Source organism: Mustela nivalis (genome assembly GCF_964662115.1).
Source record: "Mustela nivalis genome assembly, chromosome: 3".
Taxonomy (NCBI): Eukaryota; Metazoa; Chordata; class Mammalia; order Carnivora; family Mustelidae; genus Mustela; species Mustela nivalis.
Window position 1 is genome coordinate 113,460,175 of NC_139022.1, and position 12,697 is coordinate 113,472,871.

Genomic DNA, 12,697 nt, shown 5'->3' on the forward strand with positions numbered 1-12,697 from the left:
CGCGTCGGGCTCTCTGCTCAGCAGGGAGCCTGCTTCCCTCTCTCTCTCTCTCTCTGCCTGCCTCTCCATCTACTTGTGATTTCTCTCTGTCAAATAAATAAATAAAATCTTTAAAAAAAAAAAAAGAAAGTTATTATAAATAATCCTCAGATTATAAGAAAGTTATTATAAATAATCCTCACACCAGTCAGAATGGCTAGTATCAAACAGACAAGAAATAACAAGCTTTGGCGAGGATGCAGAGATAAAGAAAACCTCGTGCACTGTTGGTGGGAGAATAAACGGTGCAGCCACTCTGGAAAACAGTATGGAGAGTCCTCAGAAAATTAAAGATAGAAATTCCATATAAGCCAGTAATTCTACCTTTGGGTATTTACCCAAAGAAAATGAAAACACTAATTCTTAAAGATATCTGCATCCCAGTGCTTACTGTGTTTATTGCAACACTATTTACAATATCTAAGATATGGAAGTAACCTGTGTCCATCAATAGATAAATGGATAAAGAAGATACAGTGTGTGCATGTGTGCGTGTGTGTAACAGAATATTACTCACCCATAAAAAACAAACTCTTCTCATTTTTGACAACACAGGTGGACCTAGAGGATATTATGCTCATTGAAATAAGTCAGACAAAGAGAGACAATGTGATTTCATTTATATGTGGAGTTACAAACAAGCAAACAAAAAGAGAAATGGAAACAGACTCATGAACACAGAGAATACACTGGAAGCTGTGGGTGGGAGAGGGATGAATGAAATAGTAAAGAGGATTAAGAAGTACCAACTTCCAGTTACAAAATAAGTTATGGGGATTAAAAGTGGAGCATGGGGATATAGTCAAGTTCACTAAAATAATTGTATGGTGACAGACGGCAACTTCATTTGTCATGGAGAGCCTTGTGCAATGTATAAAACCGTTAAATCACTATATTGTGCACCTGAAACTAATATAACATTGTATGTCAACTATAACTCAACAAAAATTTTAAAAATATGTATGCTAACAAATTGTATAACCTAAATGAAATGTACAAATTCCTAGAAACACAAAGCTTACAAAGACTGAATCACAAAGAAATAGAAATCCTAAAAATATCTACGATTAGTAAGGACACCGAATCAATAATCAAAAATATCCCCCCAAAAAGAAGCAATGGATGTTATGGTTGCACTGGCAAACTACAAAACGTTTAAAGAAGAACTAACATCAATCTTCATATTCTCCAAGAAGTGAATTGGAGGGAAGACTTCCTAACATACAGTTTGAGGTGTAACTCATTCTTTGCTACCAAAGCCAGACAAAAACACACAGATACAAAAACAAAACTACAGACCAATTTCTCTTATGAACACCGACATAAAAATTCTCAATAAAGCAGCAAACCGAATTCACAAACATAAAAGACATTCAAATCAGAGAAGAAGAAATACAATCATTTCTGGTTGCAGATGATACATATTCCTTCTATGTAGAAAACCCTAAAGATTCTACACACACATACAAGAGAGCCTGTTTTAAAAGTCGCATGATACAAAATCAACACAAAGAAAGGTAGCTGCATTTCTATATATTAGCAATGTAAAATCTGAAAAGGAAATTAAGAAAGCAATCCATGTACAATAGTATCAAAAATAATTAACTCAATTGAGGGGGTAAAAGACTTACACAATAACAAAAACCAGAACACACTCCTGAAAGAATTAAAGAAGACATAAATAAATGGAAACATATCCCAGGTTCATGGATTGGAAGACTTAGTACTGTTAAGATGTCAATGTTATCAAATTTTGATCTACAAATTCAGTGCAATCCTTAGCAAATTTCCAATGGCCTTTTTTACAGAAATAATTAAACCTTTCTAAAATTCATATGGAATTTCATGTAACCCTGAATAACCAGAACAAACCGGAAAAGAGGAACAAAGCTGGCAATTCACACTTCCTGATATGAAAACTTACTAGAAAGCTAATGTAATCAAAACAGTGTGCTGCTGACATAAAAACAGAGATATACATAAACAATGAATGCTGGAACACTGAAAAGAAATAAAATAAAATAAAATAAAATGAAAACAAAACCAAAAAACAGATATATAGACAAATGGAATAGAATAGAGACTTCAGCATACTTCAGCATATGCCTTTGCATACGGAGCCAAATGACTTTCTGCAAGGGTGCCAGGATTGTTCAACAGAGAAAGAACACTATTTCTGTCAGTGGTACTGGGAAAACGGAGTATCCACATGCAGAAAAATGAAGTTGTACACTTGACTAACACTATCTACAAAAATTAACTCAAATGGATCAAAGATCTAAATGTAAGACCTGAAACCATAAACGTCTTAGAAGCAAACATAAGGCAAAAGCTTTACAATATTGAATTCGGCAGTGACTCCTTGGACATGACATCAAAGGCACAGGTGACAAAAGAAAAACAGATAAACTTCATGAAAATAAAAAACTTTTGTGTATCAAAAGATACCAGTAACAGAATGGGAAAAAGTATTTGAAATCATTTATCTCATAAGGGGTTAATATCCAGAACATACAACGACCTCCTAAAACTTATCGTCATCAACAGCCACAATGAATCAAGTAACTTATTTCAAAAATGGACAGAAGACTTGAATAGACATTTCTTCATAGAAGATATGTCAATGACCAAGAAGTACATGAAAAGATTTTCAGCTTCACTAATCATTAGGAAGGTGCAAAACAAAACCACACAAAAAATCACCTCACGCCCATTAAGATGGCTACTACCAGAATAAAGGGAAAACTTCAAGAGTTGGTAAGAGCTGGGGCATTGGGTGCCTCAGTCAGTTAAACATCTGTCTTCGGCTTAGGTCAAGATCCCAGGGTCCTGGGATTGAGTCCTGTGTGGGACTCCCTACTTAGCGGGCAGCCTGTTCTTCTCCCTCTGCCCCTCCCCACTGCTACTGTTTGCTCTCTCTCTCTTGCTGTCTATCTCTCTCAAATAAATAAATAAAATCTTTTTTTTTAAAGAGTTAGTAAAAAATACAGAAACTGGAACCCTTGCACACTGTTGGTGGTAATGGAGAATAATGCAGAACTGTGGAAAAGGGTGTGGCCATTCAAAAAAAATGAGAAATAGAATTACCATAAGATACAGAAATTCTACCTCTGGGAATCTATTCAAAAGAATGAAAAGCTGGATCTTGAAAAGACATCTGTACAATCTGTACACCCATGTTCACAGTAGTATTATTCACAACAGCTAACAAGTAGAAGCAGCCCAAGTATCCATGAATGAATGAATGAATAAGCAAAATGTGGTCTATGCATATAATGAAATATTATTTGGCCTTAAAAAGGAAAGAAATTTTGACACATGCAATAGCATGATTAATTCTTGAGAACATTATCTTAAGTGATATATGATAGTCACATTATTGTTATGAAAGAACAAAAGAAGAGATTCTGCATATAGAGAATATCCACATGTGCAGAGTGGTCAAATTCATGAAGATAGAAAGCCTTGGTGGCTACCAAGGGATGGGAGGAGAAGGGAATGGAGTGTTACCGTTAATGGAGACAGAGTTTCAGTTTTGCAAGATGAGAACCATTCTGGAGTTGGATGGCAGTGGTGGTTGTAAAACAAAGTGATGCACTCAGAGCCACTGAAATGTACACTTAACATAGTTAAGATGGTAGATTTTATGTTGCATGTATTTCAACTCAGTTAAAAAATAAATGCTATTAATGAAAAAAAAAAAAGATACCAGTTTCTGAATCCCTGGAACCTACAAATGCCAACTTATATGGCAAATAAATAAATAACTTGGCAGATATGATTAAGGATCTTGACATGGGGAGATTATTCTGGATAGTCCAAGTGGGTCTGAAATACAATCACATGTGTCCTTATAAGAGGTAGGAGGAGAGAGCTTTGAAGACAGACAAACAGGAGATGTCAAAGACACTAGGGAGGCAGGCAGTGGAATGATGCAGTCACAAGCCAAAGAATGCTAGCCGCTGCCAGGAGTTGGAGAAGGCAAGGAATAGGATCTCCAGAGAGAGCACAGCTTTGCAGATGCCTTGATTTTTGGTCCAGTGAAACCATTATGGCCTCCAGAACTGTGAGAGAATATGTTTAAAACACTAGATGAGTGACACTTGATAGAGAAGTCCTAAGACACTCATACAGTGACACAGATTATAGCGGGGTAAACTGACGGAGGAAGAAGTTTCAGCATGGGGTGGGAATACAATTTTTGACTTAGACTTATTATTTCTGAGGTACACAAGAAATTTGATAATTTATACCCAATAAACATGTCAAGCAATGGAGCTAGATGGGATACCCTAGGGAGACAAGACAGCAAGGAAGGGGGCAGGGCCCAGGCTTGAAACCCACAGTACAGGAACATAGAGAAAACATGTAGGGGAAGAGAATCCATTGGAAGAGACCAGTAAGGGACATCCAATGAAGCAGGGAGCCTTAAGTCTTCCAGGTCAAAAGAAGAAAGTATTGAATGAATGGTGACCATTGGATGTATTAATATGGAGGCATTTATTGACCTTATATTAACTCCCTTTGACAGAAGGGAGACAGAAACAAGACTGGATTGGTCGAAGAGCCTAGGAAGTAAGGAATTAGAGCATGGAGATGCCCCATTTGTAAAACCGGCTGGTTCTTTTAGCCACATTTGTTAAGTTATTAAAAATCATAGTACAAGGGGTGCCTGGGTGGCTCAGAGCGTTAAGCCTCTGCTTTCAGCGCAGGTTATGGTCTCAGGGTCCTGGGATCGAGCCCCGCATCGGGCTCTCTGCTCAGTGAGAGTCTGCTTCCTCCTCTCTCTCTCTCTCTGCCTGCCTCTCTGCCTACTTGTGATCTCTGTCTATCAAATAAATAAATAAAATCTTTAAAAAAAATCATAGTACAATATCAAGTTTTACATAATATGAGAACATTCCATTTGAGGCATCCATATTCCTTTCCAGTTTGGAAAAAAGAAAACATATTCCCACGTGTAAGAGCCAATTGTTGGCTATTGAATGAATATCCTGAAATTGTCCAGGTTTCGCACAGTGTCTCCAAAAACCGGGGATTAGTTTTAATCACACTTTGGATTATCTGGGATGATTCACTTGCACTTAAAATGAATTTTAAAACCTAGCTGGTAAAAGTAAGTGAAATGAAATTAATTAGTAATAACAAACTAATGAGTGTGTCACATGACAAAGGATTTCTTTCACTGTCCCCTTTCCTCATATTTTCCTACTCCTAGAAAGCAAACCCTAATGAGAAAAATAATTCAATCCAAGAGCAGACTATTTTTAATGTTGCAAAGTAGAAACAATCATATAATGTTGGGTTATTTTCCATGTACAAAGTGTTTCCCTTGGGATATTATTTCTTTTGAGAAAGAATAATGAGAACATTATTTCTGTTAAGAAAAAAAGAGACATGTAGGCTTTCTTTAAAGATAATGTAAATACAATGTTTAAATTCTGGGAGAAGCTTTACTCTTTTATCAGACCTAATCACATTAGATCCCTTTATCCAGGGATGCCATGACTATAGACAATCATTTCACATGACTTAATGGGTTTCTAATTTTGATATATAAACAATACATATTTTGGCAACTGTGTATTTTCTTTTACATATTTAAAATCACTAACTAGCCTAATTAAAAGAGCTGAAACAATTCTTTCCACATACAACACTAAAAAATTTAAAATACTCTCTTCATAGGTGAAAATACCTTAAGTGAGGCAAGAGACAGTTCCCCTGAAGAGATTAAATCTGTTCAGTATATCAGAATGTTTTTGAGAATCCCACAAGATTTTCTATTTGTAAAGTAATCATTCATATATATGTATATATAAACACACATACATGCATTTGCACATGCAATAAATATATATGTGTATGTATGTATGAAACAAATATATTTATGAAATATATATGTGCATATGTATGAAATAAAACACACCTAAACCCTCCAAGGAATTTTTTTTTTAAAACATGGACTAACATGTGGAAGCAATTTATACTCTCCCAAAAACATAGACAAACAGATTGCTTTTGCTCTGGTAAGTCCCTGGGAGAGAAGGAAAGAAATTCCTACTTGATATGACAGGAGGTGCTTCCTGGGAAATTCAAACACGTAACTAGAAACAGATTGATGTCCTCGTCATCAGACAACTGTCAGGGTGGAGGGAGGGGGACTCGTACTTGGATTGGCTCTGTGTCAGGTTACCTAAATAGCTATGTGCCGGCTTTTCCTCCACAACTTTGATTCTTCTTGCTCCAGCAGGTATCACCAGCACTTCTACATAACCTGTAAGAGTCAATAAAACAAGAAATAAATCACGAGTTCTTTTGAGATCTCTTTTCTTAATTGACTTGCCCCCCCCCTTTCCTTTTGGTTTTGGTTTTTGCTATGAAATTTCAGTAATATGCAAAGAAAGAAAGTTGTATATAAAAGCTGTCATAATTTCAAGTGGAGAATTTTCTTGGAAATATGTTGAGTCTATGGCACTATTATAAGAGCAAGCAGGTAATTGTATGTTATGTTAAAAAAAAAAAAAGCGAAGTTCATTGATAGCTTATGAAGTAGAGTGAAAAAAAGCACAATTGTCCAGCCCATTCAGAAACACAGTAGATCTTGGAACAAAGCAAATAACCTCAGATTTTGTTCATGAAACCCCTTTAAGTTGGAATGTGTGGGGAAGAAGGAAAAGCAGCTGGAGAGAATACAGCTGGCGGGATCAGGTCTCTGGGTGGCTGAGTGTAGGACAAGAGAGACCAAGTACTCCCTTAGGAAACTAACAAAGGGTTTGGAAACTGGGGCTGAAGACAAATAAGTGTCAGGCCACACCAAGAAATCTGGCATATCAAGGTGAATTGGGATAAATCGGAGGGGGAGATGAACCATGAGAGACTCTGAGAAACAAACTGAGGGTTTTGGAGGGGAAGGGGGTGTGAGAATGGGTGAGACTGGTGGTGGGTATTATGGAAGGGATGTGTTGCATGGAGTAATGGGTGTGGTGCATAAACAATGAATCTTGGAACACTGAAAAAATAAAATTAAATTAAAAAATAAAAAATAAAAAAACAGCTAGAAGGAAGACACATTTAGATGTTTCTTAGGAAAGATTTTTCAGCAGAGGATACGAATGTAATAAAATGAAATAAGATAATAAAATAAAATGAGACAGAAGAGAGTGTGCAGAAGAAGTAAAAATTAAGACTTTAGTGCAGAATAGTGATAGAGTAGACACCTTATAGCTGAATAGTTAAATCTTAAATTATAAAACATATGATATATATAATAATATATAAAACATATGATATATATAATAATATTTAATATTCTTCTCAATATCTGGGTAGTTCCATATATCTGATGAGAGTCTAACTTCAAAGTTAGGCGGGGGGTTTGGAATTTTTAAAAAAGTTTTTATTTAAATTCCAATAGATAACATACAGTGTAATATTAGTTCCAGGTGTAGAATTTAGTGATACATCACGTACATACAACACCCAGTGATCATCACTACAATTACCCTCCTTAATGTCCATGTATGATGGGCAAAGTTAGTTTTAAAAAGGCAAAATAGGGGTGCCTGGTGGCTCAGTGGATTAAAGCCTCTGCCTTCGGTTCGGGTCACGATCCCAGGGTCCTGGGATCAAGTCCTGCATCAGGCTCTCTACTCAGCAGGGAGCCTGCTTCCTCCTCTCTCTCTCTGCCTGCTTCTCTGCCTATTTGTGATCTCTCTCTGTCAAATAAATAATTAAAAAATCTTAAAAAAATAAAAATAAAATAAAAAGGCACTATAACGAATCCCAGAATTGTCATCTGTTGCCTAATTATTCAAATTCCTGAAAAGGTTTACAATTATTGGTATATAGCCAAAGGTAGCATACACCCCACCTGGGGGCAGTGGCTGGAATTTGGGGCATGAGCTTTTCAAATAATAATTTCTATTAGCAAATGCTGCTCATCCAATTTAACCATTATTAGTAACACCAAACCACACAAGCACTATCACTTTGATACATGAACAAAATAGGCAGTAATGAAAATAGAAACAAATGCTTATGGCCAATGTATACACAAAAGTACAGTAAGAAGATCTGGGCACTCAGTGAGCTCATAATGAAATTGGGAAGAAAAGGCAAAAATACCTTGCACAAATATGACTTCAAAAAACTTCCAAAATTATGTAAAAGAGATCATATGCAAGATGATATGGTTAATTCCCTGCTTAGGAGTATAAACCCATGTTTCAATTGTCCTCTTAACCTGATCACATCTCACTCGAAAGGTTCACTGCTCTTTTTAATTCACAGAAGTGGGATTTTTTTTTTCTTGTTTTCCTTTTAAAGTGTTATATACATGACTCATGTTTGAGAAACACTGGCATCAGCTAGAATCACTCTAATTTACAAAACATTTCAGAGAGTCAAGGAAAGCTTCACCAAAAAATAAACAGATGAACCATCTCTGAAGAATGGGCAGGATTTGGATATGTATAGAAAAAGTATGAGTTTGCTGTATGAAAGGGAAAGTAAAAGACTCAGTAATATTTTTAGTAGCATGTCAATAAAATAATTCTGTCAGAAAGAGGAGATGTTAGAATATGTCTCTGCTAAAGAGGGTTTTAATGCATGCCCAATACACTGAAGTGATTCATGTGAACAATGGCTTGGGAAAGCTTTTTAAATTAAATTAAATTAATTTATTTATTTGACACAGAGAAAGAGAGATCAAACACAAGTAGGTAGAAAGGCAGGCAGAGAGAGAGGGGAAAGCAGGCTCCCCGCTGAGCAGAGAGCCCTAGGAAGGGTTTGATCTCAGGACCCTGAGATCATGACCTGAGCCAAAGGCAGAGGCTCAACCCACTGAGCCATCCATGCACCCCTGGCTTGGAGAAGCTTTATCTGACAGCAGTATTCAGGATGCCTGGGGATATAGTTGTACATAACAGTTACCAGGAAGCTAATGTAAAAATCCCAGGAATATGAGAGGCTAAGGAAGAAAGACTATAGGGCCCTGTGAAGAAAACAACAACAAAAAAAAATTCTGAACTTGATAACCAGTAGAAAGTGGGGAAATAAACACTGAACACAAATGCATTCTTCTTACTTCTGTGAGAATGCAGCCATAGTTTGTAAGAACATGGAAGTCAAGTTTTGGTAGTAATCTGATAAGTTTGACTTTGCAATTTGCACTTAATAAAACCACGTAACACACTAGTAAAAATATCTGCTAAGAACTGTGGAACTTCTGGAACTCCAGACAAAAACAGGTGAGGGGAGTACTTTTGTGAGGCAGTAATATCAGCCATGAAAGTAACTGGAGAAAACGAAGAGAAGGACTCAACCTAGGACAGCCATAGTTTTCAACAGGCTGAAAATAAAAAAGAATCCAGAGAAGGAATCATCACAAGAAGATGGAGATCTGACTGTTTTGGTGAGATGGAATCCTATGGATTGGATTATCTCTAACAGAGCCGTTGGTCAGTGGTATCAAAAGCTATACAATAATCAAAGAGAAAGGTGACAACGGATAGCCCATCAGGTTGCAATCAAGAGGTGACTGTTCATCTCTGAGCAAAGGAATTTAGTGAAGTATTTGGAGATGATGTTAAATTTCAGGATGTTAAGAAAGAAGAGTGGAGAGAGAGAGAAATGAAGTAACTGTCAATTCCTATTTGGGTTTAGCAGTAAACTCAGGAGTTTGCTGTGCATTAGGACACCAATTATATCTAAAGTTCATAGATTCATCTGGAGCAATTCTCTATTACTCAGCTGGAATGGCTTAAAGGACAGATGAGTTAGACTGAGTTTAAAGAAGAAAGGGAGGGAGAGAAATACTGAGCGAAGACATTTGAAGTCTTAGCCATAGTCAATGACTGGGGGGCCTAAATAGTTTTCAATAATTAAATCACTTAGCACAATTAAGAATGCACTTTTGGGCAAGTTTTGATTTAAATTCCAGTTAGTTAACATATATTTAAATCAGTGAATACGAGGGTGGCCATTGCCAAGTTTAGCAGTTTATGAATAAAGTCTGTGATGTCAATGTCGTAAATTTGATCCTCATGTTGGATAGTTGGTTTTGTACACAGAAACATCCTACTTGGGGCACCTGGGTGGCTCAGTGGGTTAGGCATCTGCCTTTGGCTCGGGTCATGATCCCAGGGTCCTGGGATCGAGCCCCGCATCGGGCTCTCTGATCAGCAGGGAGCCTGCTTCCACCCTCTCTCTGCCTGCCTCTCTGCCTACTTTAGATCTCTGTCTGTCAAATAAACAAATAAAATCTTAGGAAAAAAAAAAAGAAACATCCTACTTAACAGAGATCCCGTTCTTAAGCAGACCTCTTAAAATTCCAACAGCAGTCATTATCTTCATGATAGTAATAATGATAAATGTCACATTTTGAACAGTTGCTATGTGCTAGACACTATTATAGGCAATTGACATAAATTTTTCATTTAATTGTAATGATAACATCCATGGTAGATACTACATTTCTCACTTGATAGATGAGAAAATAAAGGTAGAGGGAAGAAAAAAAATAACATTTTCAAGACTGCTTTGTCAGTAATTAGCTGACTTCAGAGCTGTCTGATTCTACCATGGCCTTCTAGCTATGACCCGCTGTTTCTATTTCATAAAATAGAATATGTAACAGTATAACTCTTCTCCTTTTGTGCCAAACATACAAACAAAAAGTCTAAGAGCATGTGTTCCTTATACAGGATCAGTATCATCATCTCTTCCATTAAGAATAACACATTTGGGGCACCTGTGTGGCTCAGTGGGCTAAGCCTCTGTCTTTGGCTCTGGTCATGATCTCAGAGTCCTGGGATTGAGCCCTACATTGGGCTCTCTGCTCAGCAGGGAGCCTGCTTCCCTCTCTCTCTCTGCCTGCCTCTCTGCTTACTTGTGAGCTCTCTCTCTCTGTCAAATAAATAAATAAAATCTTTAAAAAAGAGTAACACATTTTATGCTCATTTCTTCCTAGTGTATATGGTTAGCTGTCTAATTCCACAACCAGCCAAAAATACAATTTATCTTTAAAAATTCCTTTAAAAACTTATCCTGCAGCTAGGCAAGTTGAAATGAAAGACATAATAAATGCACTAAGAAAAAAAAAAAAACCCTCTTCAAGCTTATTTTCTAGCTCCAACAAAAATGATTTAGCAAACTCTAAGTAGAGCACAGGGACTGAAAACACCCACATGTGTCTGCACATGTGTTGCTCATACAATATATACAGTGAGCATGGCCAACTGGACCAAAGAAGCCTTCAATTTCTTCAAGAAATTCTAGGAAGCCCATAAACTATAAGGATAAAATTGTCTCCAGAGAAACATTCTTAAGTCACAAGGAGAGGAAGCCCATGATATAATTAAGGACTTACACAGGTTTTTGTTCTTTAAACTCGCTAAAAAATAATGTTTTGTTATTAATTATGTTAATAAATATTAATGGATCACACACTATGCTGGTCATTTGTAATATGGTGTTAAATAAAAGTAGTAATGAGATTTGTCTGGATTCATCTTTTAAAGACTAGTGGGGAAAGAGAGACGAGGAAATGTAAACCTAACAAATGTGATTAGAGCCTCTCTAGGTATGACACAAATATGGTATCCTTAACCAACTTGTTAGTGATGGGAGGTAGAGTTTGCCCAGTGCTCACTGAAGAAGGGCCATTTGAACTGAGATCTAAGTGGTGTCTAGAAATGAGCCAGTGAAGGTAAGAGAAAGCTCACAGAACCATATTTTTAAATACAAGATGCCAGAGGGAGTATGGTGAGTTTGAGCATCTATAAGAAATCTAGAAACAAAAGGAATGCTGGTGTGAGATGATGTTGGAAAGACAGGTAGAAACAACACCATGCAGGATCTTATGGTCCAAGCTAACAATTCTGGTCTCTTCACTGAGAGTCACGTGAAACTAGCATAGAGTTGAAAGGAAAAAAGCAACATTATTAGTCTCCGATAATCCCAGTATCTTAGGCGTCTCAGACATTTTCCAAATAATAGCTTCCATTAACATGAATTACCTGTAGAAAATGAACAAATGAACAAAAGTGAAATCAAAGTGCAATAAAAACAAAGGTTTGAACTAGAAATCTGGGGGGAAACGTACCCACACAAATGCAGTCAGACGAAAAGCATCACTAATTTTTAAACTGGCATTTCTGCTTTCTATGCTTAGTGGAAAAACAAACTGTTACTACAACGAAATAAAGATGTTAGTTCTGAATGTATACCAGTAATCTTCAGTGAACTGTTTCCATGCATACTAAATAACCATGCAAGAATATTCTTTAAAAAATTCTTGTATCTTTAAAAAATCTTTGTTCTTTCAGACTTCATTTGAACTTCTATACTGTAAGCCCCCCTCTGCTGCAATCATCCTGTAAAGCTCATTATAATTGTACTTCTTAGTTGAAAGTCTGAAAGGCTATTATGGCAAAGTATGACTTTTCTAAATGAGTACTGGTGGATTTTGACTTGGAGGACCTGTCACATTTTTCACAGCTTTGGAGGTTGAGATTTTGATCTGCAATTTACCCTGGGCTTCAGTTATTTTTAGGCTTCAAAATCTTCAAGCTCACTTATCTTTTATTCAGCTGGGGCCCAGCAAAAGTTTATATTCAGCTTTAGAGGGCTGTGTCTACATTTGTTTTTCTGAAGG

General features: G+C 36.7%; 1 protein-coding gene across 1 annotated transcript in view; it reads right to left on the reverse strand.

Annotated features, from left to right (window-relative positions):
• The window catches only part of ADAMTS19 (ADAM metallopeptidase with thrombospondin type 1 motif 19), a 255,032-nt gene that overhangs the window by 58,538 nt on the left and 183,797 nt on the right, over nt 1–12,697 (reverse strand). Inside the window, exon 16 of the mRNA XM_082725818.1 lies at nt 6,236–6,316. Coding sequence (XP_082581944.1) covers nt 6,236–6,316 — 81 coding nt within the window. The remainder of the gene's footprint in view (nt 1–6,235; nt 6,317–12,697) is intronic.